The sequence below is a fragment of the Propithecus coquereli genome, unplaced genomic scaffold, assembly GCF_000956105.1.
Source record: "Propithecus coquereli isolate 6110/MARCELLA unplaced genomic scaffold, Pcoq_1.0 Scaffold249, whole genome shotgun sequence".
Classification (NCBI taxonomy): domain Eukaryota; kingdom Metazoa; phylum Chordata; class Mammalia; order Primates; family Indriidae; genus Propithecus; species Propithecus coquereli.
In genome coordinates, this window is record NW_012148052.1 from 4,868,684 (window position 1) to 4,894,660 (window position 25,977).

Sequence of the window (25,977 nt, forward strand, 5' to 3'; positions counted from 1 at the left end):
AAAATGCCTCTGAATACTATTTTCTATCCAGTCCTCCTATTAGGAGGTCTATCAATCAAACACAACAGAGCAGTCAGATGACAAGTGCTATGGAGAAAAGCAAAGCAGGATGGGGGAGAGGGAGGGTGAGCGAGCAGGGAAGACCTGGTTGGGAGGGCGGGCTGAAGGGAAAGAGGAGGGAAACCATGCAGACATTTGGAGGAAGAGCATTCAGGCAGAGGGAATAGCAAGTTCAATATCATGGAGATGAGACCATGCCCACTATGTTCTTCATACATCTTCTAGAATTTCCACTTGTGTGTTTACTGTCACTTCCACTAACTCCCCACCCAAGGGCACCCCAATCTCTCAGGAACCCATCTTCCAAACTTTAGTCACCATTGATGCACTCCAGGAGTGCGTGGTCCTGCTTCAGCACAAGCTGCTATACCTTCTCCCACTTGGAGATGCTGATCTGGGGGGTGATGGTGGTGTAGGGGTTCCTGCCTGACACTTGATATGGTTGCTCTCTGCAGTGCTCTGGGCCTCCTTGTGGATTGCCAGGATAGCCTCCTGCTCCGTCTGGCAGGGTCAACTTGAACCGGTTGTGGGCTGAGATCCAGCCCTCGAGCTTCTGGATCGTGTGGATGATGAAATGTCCTGGAGGTCTTCCTTGGCACTCTCCAGCCAGGTGTTGAAGGGGGCTGCCCACTTGGTGTACTCCACATGTAGCTGGTCTATGTTCTCCAGCTGCTTCCCTGAGACTGTGGGCAGAGAGACAAGGGTGTCCCACTGGTCACAGTTCTTCAGGTACCAGGTGTTGACATTATGGGAATTACAGTAATCCAGATCGTTGAGTTCCTTGGCAGGGGCCTCTGTGATATTAATATGATGAAGTATATGTTTGGTCTTCCATCCTGGTTCCGAGCATACAACAACTAAAATCCTTAGATTCTCCAAAGTGATGTCTCTTTGTATGCTGATGAGTTGATTGATGGCTGGAAGACCATAGGTAGCTTCAGGATGGGGGCTGGTCACCAGAAAGACCAAGGCATGATTACAGGGTTGAGACTTTCAGCCCCACCCCCTAACCTCTGGGGAGGAAAGAAGTTAAGTTGATCACCAATGGACAATAGTTTAATCAATGCCTATGTCATAAAGCCTCCATAAAAATTCAGAGGACAGGGTTTGGGGAGCTTCTAGATAGCTGTACTCATGAAGGTTCCTGGAGGATGGCGTGGCCCGAGAGGAAGCTCCACACCTCTCTTCCCATACCTGGCACTATGCATCTATATCCTTTGTAATATCCTTTATAATAATCCGGCAAATGTAAGTAAAGTATTTCCTTGAGTTCTGTGAGCCACCCTAGCAAATTAATGGAACCCAAGGAGGTTGTGGGAACCCCAATTTATAGCCAGTTGGTCAGAAGCACAGGTAAAATAACCTGGGGTTTGCAATGGGCGTCTGAAGTGGGGACAACCCTATGGGATCTGATGCTATCTATCTACAGGTAGATAGTGGCAGAATTGAATTGAATTAGAGGACACTCAGGCTGGGCACAGTGGCTCACTCCTGTAATTCTAGCACACCGGGAGGCTAGAGTGGGAGGATTGCTTAAGCTCAGGAGTTTGAGACTAGCCCAGTGAGCACCTGTAGTCCCAACTACCTGGGAGGTTGAGGCAGAAGGATCACTTAGAGTCCAGGAGCTGGAGGTTGCAGTGAGCTACAATGACGCCACTGCACTCTACCCAGGATGACAGAGTGAGACTCTGTCTCAACAAAAACAAACAAGGTAACTGAGCACCCCTCTTCATAATTCCCCACCCCTTCACATTAAAATAATTTAAAAAATAAAAATAAAAATTTTTAAAAAAGGGGGAAAAAAAGAATTAGAGGACACCCAGCTGGTGTCCACTGCAGAATTGCTTGCTTGCTGGGTGGGTGGGGAAAAACCCACACACATTTGGTCACAGAAGTCTTCTGGGTTGTGTGAGAGCAGGGGAAAAACAGTTTGAGTTTTTTCCACTCTCAGAGCCTTGATCTGCTCCACGCAGTCCTGGTGTGTGGTCAGGTCACTCTCGAAGGCCTCGTGCTTGTAGATAAGGACGTTCATGCCTGACAGTATGGCACAGTCCTGGTGCTTCGTCATGTCTTCCTTCCCACGGGTCCAGGTCTCCTGGATGGTGGCTTCTGCCAGAGCTGTCTGTCAGGTGGTGGAGCCACTCCAGCCTGTGGATCTCATTCAGAAGCCCCTCATAGCCCTTCTCCTCCTGCTCCAGATGCTGCCAGCCATTGTTGATTTCTGAGATCATTTTGCCCTCGGAGGGCATGAAAGTGGGCTGGTTGTTGAGATGTAGCTTGGTCTGCAGCGGGTACTTCTCCTGCACCTTGGCTGTCTTGTGGACACGCTGGTAGTCGTGTGGAAGTCCTCCAGGTTCTGCTGCATCTCCTGGATGGTCTTTTGGGGCATGCGGCCCTCCAGCCAAGGGATGGTGCACCAGATCCACGCAAGGAGATCGTTGACCAGCCTCTCATAATCTTCTACCAGGTGTTCATTCTCCTGGTTGACAGCTGGCACCTTACAGATCTCAGTTGGCAACAATCTCAGCCTTCTGTGCTCCTGAAAAGGCAAGGCAGAAGATGGACACATAGGCCATCACGGCCTTCCTGTTGGGCCCGGCTGTGTTCACAATGTCAAGCATCTTGGAGATATTTCTTGGCCACCTCAATGGCATTGCTCAGGTTGGTGACTTGGTTGTCCTTTCTCAGCTTGTCATACTTAACCAGCTCCAGTCTGTGCCATAGATCAGGGCACTCAAGGCAATATTGTCCTTCCCGCTGATGTGGAAGTTCTGCATGTTGACATTCCTATGTAGGACTATCTTTCTCTGGCACCAGAGAAGGAGCCCTGCCTTGCCAGAGGTCTCTTCCACAGAGATGTTCCGGATGGTGAACCGGAGGAGGATGGTCCAGATCATGGGCAGGGTCATCTTTGTGTTGCTGTCCACAATCTCTTCTGCCCCAGTGGAGACCAGCTTGACTCCTTTGCTGGTGATAAAGTCCAGTGCTTTGTTTTTCTTTCTTTCTTTTAATTTTTTATGTTTAAAAAGAGATGGGGTCTCGCTCTTGCTCAGGCTGGTCTTGAACTCCTGAGCTCAAGCAATGCTCCCACCTCAGCCTCCCAGAGCGCTAGGATTACAGGCATGAGCCACCGCGCCCGGTCAAAGTCCAGTGCTTTGTTCACAGTGTTGATTTTGTGCACTCACATCTTGCCCTGCTCTGGCTTAGGGTGACCACTGCCCTGAAATGAACTTTAGGAGGAACATGAGCTTGAGCCTGTCTCAAAAGTCCTGGTTGATGTCACTGATCTGCATGCCACCCTTGGCAGATGGGAGATGCCCCAAGCTGTGCAAGTCTTGAGCTGCTGCTTCTCCTAGACTGTGTCCAACAACAGGTCCTGGTCCCAGTAATCACCTGTGCTACCCCACTGCCAGCACCATTGCCTCCACTGCCAGGGCTGAATAGTAGGACTAGTTCGCCATGTGGCAGTCACTGTCTGTCCCTGTCTCGCTTGCCCACCAGCCCATCAGCTCCTGCCTCAACTCATGCCCCTCTGCTCAAGCTGCAGCCACCACTTCTGCTGCTTCAGCCCTCCCTCTGCCCTGGTTTGGACAGTTCTGTCTGTGGCAGACAGATCCTCAAGTGGGCCCCAGGATTCTCATTCCCTGGTGTTCATGCCCATCTGCAACCCTCAGTATGAGTGTGGGCAGGACCTGTGACTTGCTCCTAGCCAACAGAATATGGCAAAGGTAAAGGATTCTGCAGATGTAATTAAGGCCCCAGATCAGTTAAATCTGAGTTAATTAAAAGGGAGGCCTAGGTTCTAGTATCAGCTTTGCAATAGTTTTTTCTTGAACTCAGGCAAGTCCCTTCCCCTCCACAGGCCTCAGTTTTTTCATCTGTACAATGGGAAGTTGGACTAGTGGAACTCTGAGGTCCCTTTCGGTTGAAATATTTGGGATATTGTCCCCAACCAGAATCCACTCTCCTATTGTGAGGGGACCTGTGTCAACTCCATTTCTATTCTTAGAGGGATCCAAACCAAAATAAATGCCCTCACCTTAGGGTGAAGATCCTGACTCATTGTTTGGGCTTCCTGTCTCGCCACAGTTCTTCTTCCATGGAACCATGGAGGCTCCTCCTTACTAGCCTTGTTAACATGCCAAAAAATGTTTGGGTGAGGGGTAGGGAAGGGGCTGTGTCTGAATAGTTGTGTGTGGTCTATGGTCTGAACCACATTGTATGAAAGCATACAATTTTTTCCCTTAACCCTGCATCACTGTGGGACCTCTCCTAGGAGTTTTGAACCGGCTAAGGGAAGATACTATAGTGGGAGAGAAGGAAAGAAGATGGAAGTGAAGAGGAGAGAGAGAGAGAGAGAGAGGGAGGGAGGGAGGGAGAAAGGATAGATACTAGTTTAAAGGAAGAACAATTGAGAAACTACCAGTAGGGTAAAAAACAGGATTTTTTTAAGACACAATTTTTTTTGAGACAAGGTCTCACTCTGTCACCCAGGCTAGAGTGCAGTGGCATCATCATATCATTCTCACTGCAGCCTCAAACTGCTGGGCTCAAGCGATCCTCCTGCCTCAGCCTCCTGAGTAGCTGGGATTACAGGTGTGCACCACTTCACCCCGCTACTCTTTCTACTTTTTGTAGAGATGAGATCTTGCTTTGTTTCTTAGGCCGATCTCAGACTCCTGGTCTCAAGCAATCCTCCTGCCTCAGCCTACTGAAGAGCTGGGATTACAGGCATGAGCCACTGCACCCAAGCTAAACACAATTTTTAAGTAATCACATGCACCAGGAAAGAATGTATTTCCTTTGAGGATTTGGGGAATTCCTATGACAGAGAGTGAATGCCCAACGAATATTTCATGTGCACCCTACAATTCCCATCCTCCTTGCAATTAGGGTGTGACCATGTGACTGGATCCAGCCAAAGATCTGTGAGCAGAAGTGACTTGGCTCACTTCTGGGCTGAGGCAGTTAAGAATTTCTGTGTCTTGTCCATCCCTACTTCCCCATCACATGTTCTTGATTGTACAGCTTCAAGATGGCAAAGCCTTGGTCAGTCTCTTTCCCTGAGGACTGTGATGGAGCAGAGTCCCCACCAAGTCACAATGGACATGTAATGAGAGCTAGAAATAAATTTGTTGAATTAAGTCACGGAAATTTTGAGGTTTGTCTTTTGCAGCAGTTAGCAGTTAATTGTACTGACTAATACTCTTATTCTTTACTAATATCCCTGGATGCCCTCTGCGATCTATATTCCTTCCTTTGCACAAATTCCCTTTTCCTGGATGCCCAGTGCTCTTAGTTTATTGCTGTTTACACTGCAGACTTTAAGGTATGTATGTATGAAGTGCTTTTACATGCTTCGAGGCTGTTATTAGGTACATGTAAACTTATAATTTTTATAACTTCCTAGTTTATTGACACTTTATTCATTATGCAGTATCTAATAATTTTTCTTGCAATAAAGTCTAATTTATGTAATGTTGGCTCCTACACTGATTTTCTTTTTCTTTTTTCTTTTTTTTGAAACAGGGTCTCACTCTGTTGCCCGGGCTAGAGTGCCATGGCGTCAGCCTAGCTCACAGCAACCTCAAACTCCTGGGCTCAAGCAATTTTCCCACCTCAGCCTCCCAAGTAGCTGGGACTACAGGTGCATGCCAACAAACCTGGCTTATTTTTCTTTTTTTGTATAGATGAATTCTTCCTATGTTGCTCAGGCTGGTCTTGAGCTCCTGGCCTCAAGTGATCCTCCCATCTCAGCCTCTCAAAGTGCTAATTACAGCCATGAGCAACTATGCCCAGCCTGATTTTCTTTTAGTTACTGTTTGTATAGTATTTTTTAAAAACAACCTTTTACTTTAACATATCCGTATCCTTATATGTAAGATTTTTAAAAGCAGTATAAAGTTGCTTTTTAAAACCCAATCTGATAATCTTTATTTTTAAATAGGAATATTTAGTCTATCTATATTTAAAATAGTTATTCATACATTTGAGTTTCAAGAATCATAGTATTTGTATTCGATTTCTCCCACATGTTCTATGTTCCCTTTTTCTTTTAAATTTTTAAATTAATTTTATTATTCCAAATTTTCCTATATTAGCTTGTCAGTAACATATTTTTGTTACTTTTTTTCATGATAACCATGGTTTTTACAGCATCCTTGACTTGTTAAAGTTTAATATAAATTAATTCTTTTACCACTGCTTAGACAACGCAAGGACCTTAAAATACTTCAATTCCATTTACTTGCTCCCACACTCTCTGCTATTTTTGTGATGTGTTTCAATTCTACATGTATTTATTTTTAGAAATGTCATCTCACTCTGTTGCCCAAGCTGGAGTGCAGTGGCACAATCATAGTTAACTGCAACCTTGAACTCCTGGGCTCAAGTAATCGTCCTGCTTCAGCCTCCCAAGTAGCTGTGACTACAGGCTCATGCCACCAGGTTCAGTTAATTCATTTTTATTTTTATTTAGAGATGGGGGGTCTCATTATGTTGCCTAGGCTGGTTTCAAGCAATCCTCCTGCCTCAGCCTCCCAAAGTGCAGGAATTATAGGTGTGAGCCACCATATCCAGCTTCTGTATGTATTTAAAACTCTACATGACATTATAGTGTATACAGTCATTGATCATTTATTTTTACCCATATATTTACCTCTTCCATTGCTTTTATTTTTCTCTGGATGTCTATACTTCCTTTTGGGTTTGTTTTCATTTAAAATTTTTCCTTTATTATTTCTTTTAGTGGGGTCTGTGGATGAAGAATTTTCTCAGGTTTTGATTGTCTGAAACATTTATTTTGCCTTGATTTTTGAAGGATATTTCTGCTCAATGTATAATTTTAGATTAACTGCTATTTTCTTTTAGCACCTTAAAATGTTCTTCCATCATCTTCTGGATTTTATCATTTATATGAAGGAGTCAGTTGTCAATCTTAATGTTAATGTTGTTCCTTTGACGGTAATATGTCTCTTTTTTTCCTAATTGCTTTAATATTTTTTCTTTGTCTTTGGTTTTCAGCAGTTTTATTATGAAGCGTTTAGATGTAGAGTGTTTTTTTCTTTTGCATTTATTATGTTTGGTATTGATAGCACTTTTTGCGTATGTATCTTGATGTCTTTCATCAGTTTTGGAAAAATTTTCAACTACTCTTTCTTCAAATATTTCTTCTTTTCATGCTCTCTCTCCTGTCTTTCTAGGACACTAATTTCATGTATTTAGGCCTTTTTACCATGTCTTATATGTCTCCTTCTGTCTTATCTATATTTTCCATTCTTTTCCCTCTCTTCGTACTTAAGTCTGGTTATTTCATACTGAAACTATCTTCCAGATCATTAATCCTAGAATTAGCTGTGTCTAATTTGCCGGTAGATCCATCTACTGTGTTAAATTCAGGTATTGTATTTTTCAGTTCTAGGATTTCAATTGCATTCCTTTTTAAAATATCTAGGTTTGGTGATTAGCTAGCACTCTACCACAGTCCTGATGCAAAATCTTGTTGCTCTACACATTCAGTTACATGAACCAATAAAATCTCATTTTTGTTTAAGCCAGCTTTATTTGTATTTCCTGTTACATACAACTAAAAAATCTTAACTGACAGTGTTCAGATATTTCCCTTCATGATGTCAAAATGGGTGCAGCAGCTCCAGGTGTTAAATGGAGACATGGCATCCAGAGAAGAAGTGGGACATTAGGAGGGAAAACCTTTTCTATAATTCCCCAATCCAGAAGGCTAAGATTGTAATCACGTGCCACATGGAATGGGAAGAAAATGATTAGCCAAAACCAATCTTTATTCATTGCTGAACTTGGTAAAAGGTCATCTTCCCTTATCAGACAATTACAGTGGATGAACATCCAAATAAAATTGGGGCTGTCAATATAAAATGGGAGAGGGGAGAGGTATTGGGTAGACAATCAACAGTATGTACTCCACTAACAGATACACTCATTTTCTGTAAAGTTGGATGTGTGTGTGTGTGTGTGTGTGTGTGTGTGTGTATCAGGAATGGTACATATCAATCTGTTAACAGAATTTAAAATTTTGAAATGGGATTATCTGGGGTGGAATGAATGGATATTTTCACATTTTATTTATAATATTTTTGTTAGTTTATGTTACTTTAGTAATTTAAATTTAAAAGGACTGCTTCAATATGAAAATGGGCCATTGAGAAATAGAGCTATAATAAAAAAATAGAGTCAGAGAAGCTTATGTTGGTATATCCCATTTCCAGCCCTTGCCCCTAGTATAGTCACTCAGGTGCCAGTAGAAGGTTTATCCCTACTGGGGATTTGGAGACACAAGGCTATCAGAGCCTGATGCCATCAAATATTTAAACCATCCAGCTCCCTCCCCTCATGCTCTCAAAGCTACCTCATGTCATAAATTGGCTCTCTGTGCACATATTCCTACAGGGAAAGAATGTGCTGGGCATGGCGATGTGGACATTCTGGCCCCCTTGGCAGCTCCATTTCTCATCATAAACTAGTACATTGGTTCTTTGGCTCAGATAGCAGGATGGGGGTTGAGTTAGTATGATCTACTTCCCAACACCTCAATATATAGGTTCTCTCTTAGTGCTGTTAAAGTCAAGTTTATAAGCCTGGACCATGATGAATTCACCGAGGTAAATGTCACCTCTGATGCCACTTGGCAGCTGGCCAGCCAGCCTGCCCTGATGACACTCCTGTCTCTTCAAGCACATTTCTTTCAAACTCTTGCGCTTTCTAGCCACATTCATATTAACCAGTTGTCTCATTTTTCTATCCCTCACTCTGTCTTTTCTTCTATGACCCTCTCTCTCTCTCTCTCTCTAATTATAGATATTTTTTCTACCTCACAGTTAACCTTCCTTTATCCTTTCTTTTCTTTTTTTCTTCTTCTGTTTTTCACCTTAATTAACCATAGAGTTGAGTAATAATATACACCAGAACTATGTGCCAAGCACTGTGAACTGAGCCATATATAAAAATTATATTCTGACTTAACAATAACTCTGTAAAATGTTTTCATTCCTATTTTACAGAGGAAGAAATGGAGGCTCATAAAGGCTAAGTAATTGTGTTATTGTGTCTCGTAATTTTAAAGATTTTCTCTGCTTAATTTTCAAAGTTAGTAAATTAAATACTTTACGTTTCCTTTAAGTTTGTTTCCTGCAGGAGCTGGATTTAAAAGAAAAAGAAAAAGAAAAAAAGTTTGTTTATAACCTCCACCTTGTTTTTGCCCACGAGTCTATTGTCCTGGAAAAGAGTCCACCGTGGGCATATTTCTTTGTTTCTTAGGCTGAAGAAGGGGCGGTGCAATAGATGAGGAAAGAGACAAATTAAAGTTGTCCCTTTGAACAATAAAGCTCCCCCACTGTTCTTTGCCCCTCCCTCTCCTTTTTCCTGAGAGCAGGGCTTGACCCTGATTTCTCTGGCACAATTTTAGTCTCCGTCAAGGAGGAGATAACCTTCTCTGTCCAGTCAGGCTGAATGCATTTTCTGCATTCGTGCAAAAGGATGAAATCAAATTTTCAGCACCTAGATGTGTAACTTTCAGTAACTTGGAGAAGGAGATTGTGGTAAAATAGGATCTTCCCTCTACCTCCAGATGTCTTTTCATTTTTAGGGGTGTTGAATTAAGCCACTCATCTCCAACAGGTGTTCTCCCCATGATCCTAGAAGATAGTGAGGTAGAAGTAGACGGAAATATCCCTTCCATCCTGCTTCAGTAAGGGTCTGAGAGGAGCAAAAGAGAAAACAAGATGTTTCCAGGTGAGTTCGAGGCCCCTCCACTCTTACTCCAGGGAGCGGAGGCTGCTTGGCTTCTCGAGACTGGACTCGCAGGATCTTGGTTTGGGGATGGAGGAGCAGGTAGCGACTTCTGTGCCGGGGATCAGAGCACGGCAGCAAAGAAGTCCCAGGTCCAGCTGGAGAAGGAGGGTCCAGACCCTGGTGGATTCAGCACCACGGACAGAAAGCAGCCCAAAGTTGGCCCACGGGCTGGGGGTTCAGCACCATGGCCAAAGCCCCCCTTCCCTGCTCCCCCTCCCGGCTCCACCCAGCCCCCTGTCATATTCCAGGGACAGACCTAGTCCCAGCCCTTGGTTAACTAGCCCCCAGCACTTAAGTGTCATGATAAACAAAGGGAGGGGTTGGTTTCCTACTAAGGCCCTTCCGAATTTCTTCCCTGAGCTGTCTATTCTGCAGCTTCCTGTTAGAGCAGGGTTCGCCTTGGAGCGACTCTTATTTAGAGCCAGCTGATTTGCATATATCTGCATTCACTGGGGCTTCTCCGTTCTGGTTTTATTATAAAGGAATTGTTCAGAGGAAGAAATAGAAGGATTATTCCACTCATTTTCTTTTTCTTCTTTACCCCATTCCTAAGTTCTCAGTCTGGTAATTTCCCCCAGATGCCTGCAGGTGTGTGTGGTGAGAGGGGGTGGGAACTGGACTCCCTGCAGCCAGGGGTTTGTTGGGGCATCCTAGCTTTCCCCATCTGTTTGGTTTCTGAAAGATCCTTGTGAGGTTCGGAGGGTCTGCATTTTGTTTTAGCACCTACCATGAGAACCTTTGGGCTAAAGTCCCTGGAGCTCGAGTAAGAAGTCACACTGCGCCTTGGAGACTGCTAAGGGGATGAGACCTGGTCTTGAAGAGTGGAGCGAGGGGTGGTGGAGTGAGGACTGGTTTTGAAATGAAAGGAGTCCTGGGTCTCTAAGCAGCTTCTAAAAATATCATCTCCCAGCACTGGGGGATGGGGAGGAGAAAAATCAAGCGTGAGGAGAATAAGGATGGGAAGGAGGTGGGAGTGTAAGGGCACTTCTTCAGGTAGATCTGATTTTAGAGGTCCAGCCTGCATCCAAGGACCGCACAGACACCACACCTCCTTCTGCCTTTTTAACAGGCATCAGTCTCCCGAGGTGGCCAAGCCCCAGTGTCTCCTGGTGACCTTTCTTTCTGCAGGTAAAGGAGACCAATTCCTCCCACCTACTCCTATTGCTACTGTCCAGCAAGTATGTGTGTGAGCAAGTAAATATGTATGTACACATACTACACACACACACACACACACACACACACACACACAGAAATGGCACATGAAAGCAGCTTGTACATGGCCACTGGTCTATGATGCCAGGAACTCTCATTACACTCAGTGTTCAAAGAGGTATGGACTGTGGCAAAGACGAGGTGATTCACCCAGGTAAGCCTCAGCACAGAGCATGGCGCCCAGTAAGTGCTGGTTGGAGGGGGGAGGAATACGTATGTGCAAAACGCAAGGACACTCAGACCACACAGGCCAAGTAGACACAGGACTCACTCTCATTCTCAAGGCTTCTCTGGCTATAATAGCCTCCAAAGGGAGCAGGGGCAGGTTCCCCAAGAAAAGAGCTCTGAAAAAGCCACAAAGTGGGTGGAGCTTTCTCCCCTCAAGTTCAGCCCAGATGGTGGCGCTCAATAGCCACCTCCCTCATCCTGGAGGGCCTCAGCCCTTCCCACCGCCACAGCGTTAAACCCTCAGCTTGCACATAAATGACCTTCACTAGGTAGAGGTCGTGTTCCACGTTTTCTTGCAGTTTCTTCAGCGCCGGCTGGACTCTGAGAGGACCGCGCCGCCGCTCTCGCAGATGCCTCGGATTCCCGGCCGCTGCGCTCCTCGCCAGTCCTCTGGGGTGGGCGGAGTGGGGTGATCGAAGAGGGGAACCCCAGACTCTGAGTAGACTGAGGACAGGGGTGGTTGTGGGGTTGTGGATGTGGGGTGTGCTCCTCAGGAGCAAGAACCTGAGGAATCGATCGTTCCTGCAAAATCTACCACTGACCCCTCTCGGCGTCCACATGGTTTCCCAGCCTCGGGAGCATGCTGGTAGGGTGGGACCCTGTCCCCCACTTTGCTCCCCTTTCTCGAGCAGCTGCTGGGGTCAGGCTCGGCCCCTCCTTCCTGCCGGTGGTGTGTGTCAGTGTCTGTGTGTGTGTCTTACGAGGGCGGGAAGAGAAAGGGGAGGGATCGAGCCAGCGGGAGCCGTGAACACAGGAAGAGACCAAGGGCTGGGAGATAGGAGAGCTCTCCAGAGCTTGGGGTCAGGACAGTAGGTTTCGAACCCCCTGCAAGTCTTGGGAACAAGGGAGCTGCCCGACTAGCTCAGAGTGTTACTGCCTCCCGGAGATCGCCCCTCCTTAAGCCAAGCCTACATTGCCTACTTCTCAGGAATGAGGGGCTAAGGTTTAGCGCTCTGGGCCACTGACGCCAGCTCATCCCCCTCCCCAGAAGCCCCGCCAGCTCTCAGTGCTGCCCCACCCCCCAAGGTTTGGAGATCGGTGGGACCCCTTCCTTTCCCCCTCCAGTTGGGTGTTCCGCCCCTGGCCTATGAAACTCCACCTCCCCACCCTCTACTGGCGGGGATTGGTGGACCTCCCGTGGCGGTGCCTAGTGATTGGCCCCCATGGATGATGGTGACCAGCGAGACCCCGCCCCCAGCTGGCGCTGGGGTCTGGGGGCACTGCTCAGCTGTGCTGGGCTGGCGCGGCTTGAGCCGCCGCCGCATTGACAGCTCCGTCTGCGGACCATGGAGACCCGCGCCGGTCCACACCCGCTGCGCCTGTTCGTCTGCCTGATGCCGCTCTGTCTCGCGCTGCTTTTGGGACCCGGGCGGCCCGGGACCGCCGAAGAAGGTGAGAAGATTGATGGCTGTGCTCGGAGCCTGGGATGCCCCAAAATAGGGGCCTGGGGACTGGGGTACTGGGGTGCTGGGATGCCGGGGAAAGGAGTCACTGGAGAGACTAGAGTCTGTACTGGGGTTTGAAGGAGGCAGGCAGAGACTGCCAAGAACTGGAGAGACAGAGAAAAAGGTGGCTAAGCAATAGGGAAGAGAGGGGCGTTGAGGAGCTGGGGGCTGGAGATCTGGGAGGCTGGGAAAGAAAGAGATTAGGAGCCGCTGGAGCCAGAAGCGGCCCTTCAGGGGCTGGGGAGACGGACAAGCTGAGTGATTGGAGGTGGGAAGTGTGGGGGCGGGGAGAGGCAGAGAGCGGAGGAGACGGAAAGATGAGGTGAGATTTGAGTATGGAGGCACGGGTTAAAGCCCGAAAAGCGGGGGCTGGGACCACCGTGTGGACAGCAGCAGGCGGAATGCTGGTCGAGGGGGCTGGGTCCGGGCGCTGCCCGAAGTGCTGACCGCACGGAACTGTCCGCAGTGCTGAATTCTGAGCGTATCTACCAGGCGCGCTCGGCGTTCCAGGAGTGAGGCTGTCCGCGATACTAGAGCCTGAATCTAGCCTCTGATTCCGCATCTGGGGGAGCTATATGCTCAGCTGAACCCAGAGGCGTCATATCCAGGTGCAGAATCCTGACGAGCTGGAATCTGAGGCATTGACCGCGGGGTTGGTCGAGGCGCTGGATCGCAGATGCTTTCCAATATGCAATTCCGATGTGGTGTCAGTTGTGCGGAAATCTGCACGCCGTAGGCGGTCCTGCCCACTGTCGCTGACGCCTCAGGAGCCAATCCCTCATAGAGGCCCTCACCTTGACGGCCCACCCCCTTGCTTAAGCTCCAGATGAGTTATCTTCCAAGATTTCAGGATGGCCAGGCCTCCTGTCTCTGGGCTGCGGGCTCCTGTTCAAACCAGTGTCTGTGATTCATACTGAGAGTATGCAGACTGCTGATCCGATGTCTCCGGGGGGAATAAAGTGACTTCAAGCTTCTCTGGCGTAGGAAGGGTCATGGATATCTATATGAAAGGACCCCTGACATTCTTTCAAAGGCAGTAGAGGACACAGCCCCTGGGAAAGGGGCTGGTTGGGGCATGAGAGATTTTATTTCTCCTGTTGATGGCTGTATCTCTCCACTTTGCTTTCCCAGAAGCTCTGGGAATCAGACTAAAAGGCTCAAGTCTCCTACATACCGGATGACCCCAGCCCCCGACTCTGAGTAGATTTGGGGGTTTATACAGAAATAGCCTGATACACTCACTTTCTCCTTCTAATTGACACTTGGCTAACATTTTGGGAACTTGGGAAGGTTGGGAAGGGCCACCGACTCCCCCCCCCAATTTGAGAGCTAGCCTTAGAGTATTTACCATAGACTCTGTGGAAGGCTGAATAATGACCCCCCCAATATGTCCATGTCCTAATCCCCAGACCCTATGAATGTTACCTTAAGTGACAAAAAAGGACTTTGCAGATGTGATCTTGAGATGGAGAGATTATCCTGGATTATCTGGATGGACCCAGTGTAATCACAGTAGTCCTTATATGAAGAGTGCAGGGGGAGTCAGAGTCAGAGGGGAAGCGATGTGAGGACAGAGATTGTGATGTACTTTGCAGATGGAGGACGGGCTGTAAGCTAGGGAATGCAGGTGGCCACTAGAAGCTGAAAAAGGCAAGGAAATGGATTCTTCCCCCAGAGCCTCCAAAAGAAACCAGTCCTGCTCACACCTAGACTTTAGACCAATGAAACTCATTTTAGGCTTCTGACCTCCAGAACTGTAAGACAGAAATTTTCTGTTGTTTTAAGCCACTAAATTTGTGGCAATTTGTAACTCCAGCCCCAGGAAATGAACACAAGCTCCTTCCCCAATTGTCATGGCTCCCTCTCTCTGGACTGGAGCTACCCACACCCACTCCTGAGGATTTGTGGCATGGGGAAAACATCTCTGTATCATTTGTCACATTTTCCATTCCCTTGCTTAGCATATTTACAGTGAATTCACCAAAGGATCCATCCTCCTGCTAAACTGGCTTTCTGACATCTCTGATCTCCCCTCTCTTAGTCATCCTCCTGGACTCCAAAGCCTCTCAGGCTGAGCTGGGCTGGACTGCACTACCAAGTAACGGGGTAAGTGTAAATCTGTCCCTCCCTGTCCCAGGAGCCTCTGGTAGTCCAGGACTCAGTCCCTTTAGCTCCCCATGGTTTCATCAGCTCAAAGCGCTCCTGGGAGTGTGTGGTCTCCAGCAGCCTTGGCTTCAAGCCAGAGTGGTCTGTTAGAAAATGTTGAGTCTTTGGTCACTTAGACAGAAAAAAAAATTAGTAAGTGAGGAGGGAACTGGCTGTATCTAGGATCAGTAAGAGGCCAAGGAACTTGGGATGAAGTGGGGTAATCTGGGGTGTAACAGCAGCTCCGTGGATTGCAAAGGGCATGAGGTGGAGAGTCAGGGGACTCCAGGCACCATTCCTAGCTCTGCCACTGCCTTGATGTGCACACCTAGTCAAATCACTCTCCCTCTGGAGCCTCCATTTCCCCAACTATAAAAACAAAGATTGGCTGGGCACGGTGGCTCACGCCTGCAATCCTAGCACTCTGGGAGGCCGAGGCGGGCGGATTGTTTGAGCTCAGGAGTTCGAAACCAGCCTGAACAAGAGCGAGACCCCGTCTCTACTAAAAATAGAAAGAAATTAATCGGGCAACTAAAAATATGTAGAAAAAATTAGCCAGGCATGGTGGCGCATGCCTGTAGTCCCAGCTACTCGGGAGGCTGAGGCAGGAGGATCGCTTGAGCCCAGGAGTTTGAGGTTGCTGTGAGCTAGGCTGACGCCACGGCACTCTAGCCCAGGCAACACGGTGAGACTCTGTCTCAAAAAAAAAAAAAAGATAAGGATTGGATTAATTTGTTTTCAGAGTTTTTCCTGGTACTGCACCTTACAATTTCAGGGTGTGTGTATGGTAGTGGGAGAGAAGGCAGGAGAGGCAAAATGGTGGAAAAAGGGATTTTCAGCATGAATCACTGCTAGGGCTCGACTCCCTCGAAGCACCTTGACGCTGAGCTGTCCACCGCTTTGCTCTCGTCCCCAGTGGGAGGAAATCAGCGGCGTGGATGAACACGACCGTCCCATCCGCACGTACCAAGTGTGCAATGTGCTGGAGCCCAATCAGGACAACTGGTTGCAGACAGGCTGGATCAGCCGCGGCAGCGGGCAGCGCATCTTCGTGGAACTGCAGTTCACACTGCGTGACTGCAGCAGCATCCCTGGCGCCGCGGGCACCTGCAAGGAGACCTTCAACGTCTACTACCTGGAAACCGAGGCCGACCTGGGCCGCGGGCGTTCCCGCCTAGGCGGCAGCCAGCCCCACAAAATTGACACGATCGCTGCAGACGAGAGCTTCACGCAGGGCGACCTGGGCGAGCGCAAGATGAAGCTGAACACAGAGGTGCGGGAGATCGGCCCGCTCAGCCGGCGGGGTTTCCACCTGGCCTTTCAGGACGTGGGCGCATGTGTGGCCTTGGTCTCTGTGCGCGTCTACTACAAGCAGTGCCGCGCCACAGTGCGGGGCCTGGCTGCGTTCCCAGCCACCGCAGCACAGAGCGCCTTCTCCACACTAGTGGAAGTGGCCGGAACATGCGTGGCGCACTCGGAAGGGGAGCCCGGCAGCCCCCCGCGCATGCACTGCGGCGCCGATGGCGAGTGGTTAGTGCCCGTGGGCCGCTGCAGCTGCAGTGCGGGATTCCAGGAGCGTGGTGACACCTGCGAAGGTACCCAGTGGACTGGGGGGCGTGGGGTGGGAGTAGTGCGCAGGTGGCAATTGGGAGAGAGTGTGTCCAAGAGGCAGGAGGGGTGGAGAAGCCATGGGCTTTGGAGCTGAGAGTCCCGACCTTTTGTGGTGCATCCAGTGTGTAAAGTTACCATGGTGCGAATTTGACTAGATATAAGGATATTTCAGGCACTATGATAGGCACATCACACAGGCCTTATTTATTTTCACGACAATAAAGTAAGTTATCATTATCCCTATTTCACAGATGAAGAAACAGAGCCTCAGAGATTAATACTTCACTTGCAAAGTTAGGTAATGGGGAGCCAGGATTCGAATCCAGTTTGCCCAACTCTCAATCAAGCTCTTTCTACCATACCATGCCGCCTCCCCTATGCATAAGGAAGAACTCTCTAGCAGTCCACGCTTCAAGCTAGTGGGACTGGTTGCATTATAGGGAATAAGCTCCCGGTCATTGCCCATAAGCAAGTCAGAGGCTGGCAGGGAGATTCTTGAGCTGGAGAGAGAAACTGGGAGGTTGCACTAGATGACTACTAAGATCCCACTCGACTCTCTGAACTAGAAGCCCTGCCTCCTGGGGGAGATCCTCCATGGAGGGGGTTTTGCTGGGTTCTTAGATCTCTGGGGGCATTAGGAACAGACATCTCCTTCTCTCCCCTAAGGTTAGGGTTATGAATGTGTGCACTTAACATAGATCAAGTGATGCTTTTTCTAAACCAGGTCTTTTTCTGGGTACCAGGGCAACAGAAATGAGTCAGACATAGTTCCAGCTCTTGAGAAGCTCACGGTCTAGATGGAGAGATATAAAAATTTAAAAATCACAAGAGGGTGATATATACTTTAACAGAGGGATACACAGAGTGGTGGGAAGACAGAGGAGGAAGTGACTAAACTTGCTCTCATTCCTTTGTTCAATCATTCATTCAATAAGAATTGAGGACATGCCAGCTGCATTTAAAGAGGGCTTATTATACATACATAGATGAATGCTACCATCTCTTCCCTGGGGAAATTGTGAGTTAGTAAAAGACTGGGAGGCAGGAACCTTCCTGAGCTCTCCAGATATAGTTAGGATCCACCTCTGTGCTCTGTAGCACTCATTGCAAACTCTATTTCTGTACTTACCCCATGGTATGCAGTGATCTACTTATGTGTGTTTCCACCACTAGACTAGGAACTTCTCTTTTTTTAGAGATGGGTCTTGCTGTGTTTCCCAGACTGGAGTGCAGTGGCTATTTACAGGCATAATCATAGCACACTATAGCCTCAAACTCCTGGGCTCAATCAATCCTCCTGCCTCAGCCTCCCAAGTAGCTGGGACTACAGGTGTGCACCACTGTGCCCTTGATTGGGAACTTCCTGAGCTCAGGCACTGGGTCTTACTAGTCCCAGCATCCCCAGTGTTCATAGAAGGATATGGGATATGCTAGGTGCTCAGTGGAAATGCATTGGATGACTGAGTGGTTACAATAGGGTGTGATACATATCAACAGAGAGCTAAGGAAGCATGCAAGGGAGAACCCAATTCTAAGGATGGAGAGAGAAGGCTTCCCAGAGAAGGTGAGAAGGCTTTTATTTCCAGGCAGCCTAGAGCATTCTGAGCTTAGGGATTGTGTGCAGAAGCATGGAGGCAGGAAGGAACATAGTATGGTTAGGGCTAGGTACGTCGGTCAGCAGGGTTAGAGCAGAGGGTATGTGGGGAGTGCGGGGAATGATGGGACCAGAGAGGGGCAGGGGCAAACCATGAAGGGCCTGAATGTTGAGATAAAGAGCTTAGACTTTATGCTTTAGACCAATGAGGAGGATTTGAAGCAGAGATCTGACATGCTCAGATTTGTGTTTTCAAAAGATCACTTGAGCTGCGATTGCAAAGAAAGGATTGGAGAGGGAAGGAGTCCAGAAGACAAGGAAGATAGTGCAAAAGTCCACTAGAAAGAGCACAAGGTCTGAACCAAGGCAGGGGCAGACATTGTTGAGAGATGAGGATGGATGTGATCATGAAATAGCATCCACAGCACTTGGTGACCATGTGACACAGAAGGAGAACGGAGTCCCCTTTGACTCGTATGCTACTGGGGACGCAATAGACAGATTGTTCACTGGGGTACAGACCACAGGACGTGGATGACATAGCACGTGAAATTTATGGTGTCTACGGTGCATTCAAGTGGAGGAGGCTAGAAAGTGGGTCTGGAGCTCAGCAACACAGAGATGCTACTTGACGCTGTGGGTGTGGTTGGGACAGACCAGGAAGAATGTGTGGGGTGAGGAGCAAAAGGGCCAACAATGACAACTCAGAGGACAGTGATATTTAAGGAGAAGTAGAAAAACAGAGCCCATTAAAAGACTGAGAGAGAGTGGTCAGAGGTTGGAGGAGAACAAGGAGAGCGTGCGATATCATGACAGCCAAGGGAGATGGAGGTGTCCAGGAGGGAATGGCCTACAGCACTGGGATCAGTCAGGCAAATCAAGGATTGGGAAATGTCCACTTGGTGGCCTTGGTGAAAGCAGTTTCAGCTGAGTGATGGAGAGAGAGACCAGGTTGCAGTAGGTTGAGGGATAAAGGAAGTTGAGAAACTCAAGTTGGGAAATCTAGAAGCCGGTATTTGAAGGAGGAGAAGAGGAGGTATCTCGAGGAGGACATTGGTGAGATGGAATTTTTATTTTAGATGGGGGAGAATTATTTGTATGGTGAAGAGCAAAAAACCAGTGGGGTACCTAGTGGGGGATGGTGGGAGCCATGTGCCCCAGGGGGGAGAACTATTTTATTACTGATGTGGGTTAGAACTGCTGACGTGTGTGTTGCTAATAAAAAGCAGGTCCCAGCTACTTGGGAGGCTGAGGCAGGAGGATTGCTTTAGCTTGAGCTCAGGAGTTCAAGGCTGCAGCGAGCTATGACCGCACCACTACACTCCCACTCCAGCCTGGGTGAGAGAGCAGTACCCCTGTTTCACAAAAAGAAAAAACAGGCAGCTTTTAGTCAGTTTTACTATTGTTTTTAAACATTCTGTAATGTCCTTATTGCCTTCACCCAAAATGGGCTGTGTTTACTGCCCCGCCCCCTTGTTAACAGCAAGTAAAACCCAGGAGCTGGCTGACGGCTGATGGCTGATGGAATGTAGACCTTGAGGAGGTGAAGAGGAGGGGTTCGGAGTGGAGACGCAGGGACCAGCCTTCAGCAGGAGGGGCCTCACCCTTCCTCTAGCACTGGAAGGAAGGAGAGAGGACATGGGCGTGGATGGAAGTGCTTGTGGTTTTTGTTTTTTCTTTTTTTTGAGACAGTGCCTCACTCTGTCGCCCGGGCTGGAGTGCAGAGGCATCATCATAGCTCATAGCAACCTCAAACTCCTGGGCTCAAGCAATACTCCTGCCTCAGCTCCCAAGTAGCTGGGACTATAGGTGCATACCACATCTGGCTAATTTTTTCTATTTTTAGTAGATATGGGGGTCTCATTCTTGCTCCTGACCTCAAGCGATCCTCCTGCCTCAGCCTCCCAGAGTGCTAGGATTACAGGCGGGAGCCACCATGCCTGGCCTATTTGTGGGTTTTGAGGGAATTACCAAATGATGGCCTCTTTTATTCCTGTGCGGTAGGAGGGAGGGCATCTGTACCAGTGGACAGTAAGATCCTTGTCTGTTTTATTCATTGCTGTATATCTTTAGAGCCTAGAATAGCACCTGGCTCATAGTAGATGCTAGAAAATATTTGCTGAATAAATGGATCAGGGGCTGGAGGACGAGGTTTCTCTGGGAAATGAGGGAAGAGGAAGTGGGAGAAAGAGAGCCTGACTCAGGACCCGGCTCCATTTCTGAGTTGTGCTGAGCCCCCTCGCTCAGACTGAGACCAGACAAAGGCCACTTGTAAAGGCCTCAGCTCTGCCTTCGGGAGTGCGGAGCTGGGGAGGAGGCCAGGAAAGCTTCCAAAGGGAGGTGTCATTTGAACTGGAGTTTGGAGAAGTATAGACATTTGCCAGGAGAAAAGGGGTAGAAGACATAGGACAAGACCTGCAGGTGTGAAAGGAAGAATCCAGTGCAGTGTGGGTAGAGTGATCGGCAGTGGGGAGCTGTTGGAGGGTTTTAAAAAGGGAAGTGACTCTGGGAGGCCGAGGCGGGCGGATCCTTTGAGCTCAGGAGTTCGAAACCAGCCTGAGCGAGAACGAGACCCCGTCTCTACTAAAATTAGAAAGAAATTAATTGGAAAACTAAAAATATATAGAAAAAAAATTAGCCGAGCATGGTGGCGCATGCCTGTAGTCCCAGCTACGTGGGAGGCTGAGGCAGGAGGATCGCTTGAGCCCAGGAGTGTGAGGTTGCTGTGAGCTAGGATGACGCCACGGCACTCACTCTAGCCAGGGCAACAGAGTGAGACTCTGTCTGAAAAAAAAAAATAAATAAATAAAAAAGGGAAGTGAATGGTCAAGTTCATATTTAGGAAGTAAAGGTCTTCCAAATGCCTTCTGCAGCTAAGCACAGACTTCTCTCTAAAGGCAGACAGAGGGCATGGTGGCTCATGCCTGTAATTCCAGCAATTTGGGAGGCTGGGTCAGGAGAATTCCTGGAGGCCAGGAGTTCAGGACCAGCCTGGGAAACATGGCAAGACCCCATCTCTACAAAAAAATTTTAAAAATTATCCAGGTGTGGTGGTGCACGTTTGAGGCTGCAGTGAGCTATAGTCATGTCACTGCACCCCAGCCTGGCCAACAGAGTGAGGCCCTATCTCTGGGAAAAAAAAAAAAAAAAGAAAAACCCAACAAACAAACGAAAACTAAAGGTAGATGGATGAGGATGAGGGAAGAAAGCAATAGAGCGAGGATGTTCTTTTTCCATTTTTGTTTCTCTCTTTAGTGGCTCTGACTCTTGTTCCCCCACGCTTAGTCACTAAAGGAATTAGTGAAAGAATTGGGGTTACTCTTGGCGGGGAAAATCAGGGCCTACACCCTGTATCTTTAAATCTCTGCGGGACTGCCTTGGAGCTGAGAGGCCCAAGGAGACATGTCCTCTGAGCCTCCACAGGGCACAATGATGTGATGGGGTGCGGTGAGGGGGCACAAGGGTATTATAGACAGAGAGGCTAATTTGGGCTCATCCTAAAAAGCACTTTCTAACTGCCAGCGTTATTCAACAAAGGTAGCCTGTAAGGGGGTGAGCTTCCCTTTATGAAGTATAGGAGCAAAGACTGGGCACAGCTGGGAAAGCTCCGGAGGACCAGGCCAGTGGGAGTTGAACTAGATGGCCTCTGCAATTCTAACTCTGACCTTGAGCGAGAGAGGGAGGGGATGGAATCTCTGAGTCTGCTCTTCCGCACAAACCTCTTCTCAACAGAGCCCCTCACAGTCTAGATAGCCACTGCTGTCGCTGACGGGCCCACACCTCTCTGGGACAGCAGCCACTCGCGTACACGCAGGGCAGGGGAGCCTCCAGCATTCTTTCTCTATTGCTCTGAGACCCTGCAGACAGCTGACCTCTCTGGGCCCTCACCCGCTCTCTTATTTCACAGCAGAGGTGGGCGGGCCATGGCTGTTATTCCCATTTCACTGATGGTGTCCTGAGGCCAGAGAGGCACAAGGAGTGTCCCAGCCGACACTGGCGCCCAGGCCTCTGAGTCCCAGCCTGGGTCTCTGCTGCACACCGGACCACGATGATAGGTTGGCCTCATTCTTTGTTCTGAAGGTGGGGACTTCTGAAGGTTCCTGGGCTGCTGAGATCCTCCCCAAATCGTGTTGTCCAGAACTCTGGGCAAGATGGACCGTCTCACACCTAAACCTTTCAAATGATGGAAATTCTAGCCCCCGTCCCACTTCTCCCAGACAGACTGAAAGGTCTTCCCGAGGGTTAGTGCACATCCTTTCTGTGGTACTCTGTCTTCTTGGAGGTGGAGAGCAGCCAGCCTTCCATCACCAGCTAAACTAGAGGGGAGGGTGGCGGGGGCTGGGGCTGGGGAGGGAATGTGAGAACCATCGAGCTCTGAGGGGAAGAGCCAGGAGCCACTGCCTCCCTTCCTGGCCCAGCTGGTGAGAAATTTTTTAAAGCAGTTTCCACTTCAGGCCTGTGGGAGAGGAACAGTAATTACTACCATTATCATGTAAATGTGGTTTACATGTTTTATCTCAGTTAATCCTCCAACAAACTTTTTGAGGCAAGTATTCTACACAAGGCTCAGAGAGGTCATCCAACATGTCCAAGGCCACACAGCAAATAAGTGGTGCAACTCTGCTACAAAACCTGGGTTGTTCAGATGGAAATGCTTATGCTCTTAACTGCCCATTTTCTGGGTGAGGCAAAGGAAGCGAGAGAAGCAAAGTCACTGAGTAGTGTCAAGACTGGAAGCAGGTTTGACTCATGGTCCAGGGAACTTTTAATGTCTGTCTCCACCCCTCTCCACCAGGCTGCTGGCTGTACCTTCGGTTGAGGATTTCTAACACACTAACCCCATGTGAAAGTGCTGCTGGGAGGATGAACGTTGACAAGTGTGTGTGGTGTGTGTCAGAGTGTCTCTGTGTAAGCGGGAGCGTGCGTGTGTCTGTCCCTGGGTAACTGTGGAAGAGCCCTTGGGGGCATCTCCCTTTTAGCTGTTCCTAACACCGGGACTGCAAAGTTTGGCTCATTTTCTTCCCACGGGCATTAGGACAGTATGGTGTGGGCTCTGAAACCAGTCAGCTTGGGCTCGAATCCCACTCGCTGTGAGGCATTGGGCAACTTACTTCACCTCTCTGAGTCTTAGGTGCCTCAATTTTTTTTTTTTTTTTTTTTTTTTTGACAGAGTCTCATTCTTTTGCCCGGGCTAGAGCGAGTGCCATGGCGTCAGCCTAGCTCACAGCAACCTCAAACTCCTGGGCTCAAGAAATCCTTCTGCCTCAGCCTCCCGAGTAGCTGGGACTAGAGGCATGCGCCACCATGCCCGGCTAATTTTTTCTATATATTTTTAGTTGTCCGATTAATTTCTTTCTATTTTTAGTAGAGACGGGGTCTCTTTCTATTTTTAGTAGAGACGGGGTCTCACTCTTGCTCAGGCTGGTCTCGAACTCCTGAGCTCAAGCAATCCGCCCACCTCGGCCTCCCAGAGTGCTAGGATTACAGGCGTGAGCCACCGCGCCCGGCCTGGTGCCTCATTTTTGAAACGAGGATAAAGTACATACCTCACAGGCAGTTATGAGGATTGAGTGAATTAATAGAAGTAAAATATTTCGGTGTTTCCTGAACACGTTGAGCGTTTACTAAGGCTTAGGTAATAGGTTGTTCTGGAGCTGCCACCCCGTGGGCGCAGTGCCCACCGGGGTATCTCAGTCCCCGGACTCTGTCCCCATCACAGTTCGAAGAGATAACCCCACTGTAACCGAGGCAGGCGGCAAAGAGGGGAGAAGCTGTGGGGGAGGCCCCTCCTCCTCACCGGCCCCTCCCCGCAGCCTGCCCACCAGGGTTTTACAAGGTGTCCCCGCGGCGGCCCCTCTGCTCGCCCTGCCCAGAGCACAGCCGGGCCCTGGAAAACGCCTCCACGTTCTGCGTGTGCCAGGACAGCTACGCGCGCTCGCCCACGGACCCGCCCTCAGCCTCCTGCACCCGTGAGTCCCCCTCCTGGCTGCACTGCGGAGGGTGGGGGGGGATCCAGGCAGCGATGAGCCCGGGGCTCAGCACTGGGGACCATGGGGGTGGGCGTGGGGAAGGGGAAGGCGGGGTGGAGGGATGGGACCCTGGGGCGAGGATGGGGGCTGGGGCCTTGGGTTAGAGGAACCAGGACAACTGCGAGAGTCCAGACGGAGGCTGAGGTTAGGACTCGTGGCCGATTACCTAGTGGAGGGCCCCTCCCCGCCCTCACCTCGCCTTTCCCTCCAGCCGGGAGGGGGACTCTGTCCCGCGCACCGTCTGTTCTCGGTCCGTACTCCCATCCTCATCGCCTCACTAACTTCCTCCCACCTCATCACTGATTGACCCACTGCCACGTCCTGCCCCCAACGGGTCCCCTCAGCCCCGTGCCTCCCCACCCGCTGGGGTGGATGAGCCCCCATCTCGGTTTATCCATCCCGGTCCCCTCACTGACCCCCACATCCCCGGCCCTCCCGCCCCACCGCCCGTCTTCGCTCATCCACCAGTCACCTCACTGCCTCCTGTTCCCTCCTCCTTGACTGACCCCACGCCCCCGGCCCTCCCCTTCACTGGGGATGGATGAGACCCTCTCCCCGCTCATCCATCCGGGGCCGCTCCCTGGCCCGCACACCCGGTCCAGGGCCGGCCCCGCTCCCCCGGCCGCGCCCCGCCCCCGACCCCGCCCCGCTGTCCCGCCCAGGGCCGCCGTCGGCGCCGCGGGACCTGCAGTACAGCCTGAGCCGCTCGCCGCTGGCGCTGCGGCTGCGCTGGCTGCCGCCGGCCGACTCCGGCGGCCGCTCCGACGTCACGTACTCGCTGCTTTGCCTGCGCTGCGGCCGCGAGGGCCCGGCGGGCGCGTGCGAGCCGTGCGGGCCGCGCGTGGCCTTCGTGCCGCGCCAGGCCGGGCTGCGGGAGCGCGCCGCCACGCTGCTCCACCTGCGCCCCGGCGCGCGCTACACCGTGCGCGTGGCCGCGCTCAACGGCGTCTCGGGGCCGGCGGCCGCCGCGGGAGCCACCTACGCGCAGGTCACCGTCTCCACCGGGCCCGGGGGTAAGGCCGCCCCGCGCCGGCACCTCCCCCACCCGAGAGACCCCGGTTCCTTCTGCACCCCGCGTCCTCCCGAGGCCGCCCCCGTCGGTCCTACAGGGAGCCCTCCCACCACAGCCACCCCAAATAAGCCACCACCTGTGCAGGCACCCAGCATGTCTCCAAGAGACTAAGGGACCACAAAAGCCACTGACCCCGGTGACCCCCACCAAGGGTCGGCCACCTTCTCCAAGTCCCCCGGGAGGGATTGGGCATGCAGGGACTCCTTGCTGCTGGGCTAGAGACCATGTGAGCATCTCAGTGGGTCTGCCTGAGCCAGTGGGCGCTCCCCTTTCTCCTGGCCACCTCGCGGAAAGCCTTTGTCCCACACTCAACTCTGCAGTTTGTCTCGCCCCCGATTTCCCAGAGAAAAAGAGGTGGAAAGTCCCTTACTCTGTGGCCTTCCCTTTTCACAAGTTTCAGTAGGAAGCAGAATCGTACTTCCCTCCCTTTTGTCTCAGAAAGAGAGGTCCTGTCGTGTGTCCCCTGCCTCCATCTCTCGGCCTCTGCAAGGGTTTTGCGGCGTCGCCAAGGGCAAAGGAGCGCGGAGAGTAGGGCTGTAGGAGCGTGGAACCCACGGGCCAGCGCGCTTGTGCGTCTGGAAATGAGATAAATAAACGAAGATAAACCTTTTTCTACCACACCTTCCTCGTTCTTGACATTTACTTGTGATCTGCCTGAAGGTGCTGGGGTGCACCTTCCAGTAATCCCTCAAGTGTCCTTTGCCAGAAAGATGACAGAGTGGTGCCATTTCTGAGTCTTCAGATCTGAGGGGA

At 50.1% G+C, this 25,977-nt stretch overlaps 1 protein-coding gene and 1 pseudogene across 1 annotated transcript in view; one reads left to right on the top strand and one right to left on the bottom strand.

The window, feature by feature from the left end:
• Window positions 1–370: 370 nt before the first annotated feature.
• On the bottom strand, window positions 371–12,593 carry LOC105812273 (annotated as a pseudogene).
• Window positions 12,594–12,614: 21 nt separating this feature from the next.
• Window positions 12,615–25,977, top strand: part of EPHA10 (EPH receptor A10) — a 39,248-nt gene continuing 25,885 nt past the window's right edge. Inside the window, exons 1-5 of the mRNA XM_012646682.1 lie at window positions 12,615–12,720; window positions 14,815–14,879; window positions 15,835–16,513; window positions 23,937–24,092; window positions 24,815–25,165. Of these exons, the coding sequence (XP_012502136.1) occupies window positions 12,615–12,720; window positions 14,815–14,879; window positions 15,835–16,513; window positions 23,937–24,092; window positions 24,815–25,165 (1,357 nt within the window). The remainder of the gene's footprint in view (window positions 12,721–14,814; window positions 14,880–15,834; window positions 16,514–23,936; window positions 24,093–24,814; window positions 25,166–25,977) is intronic.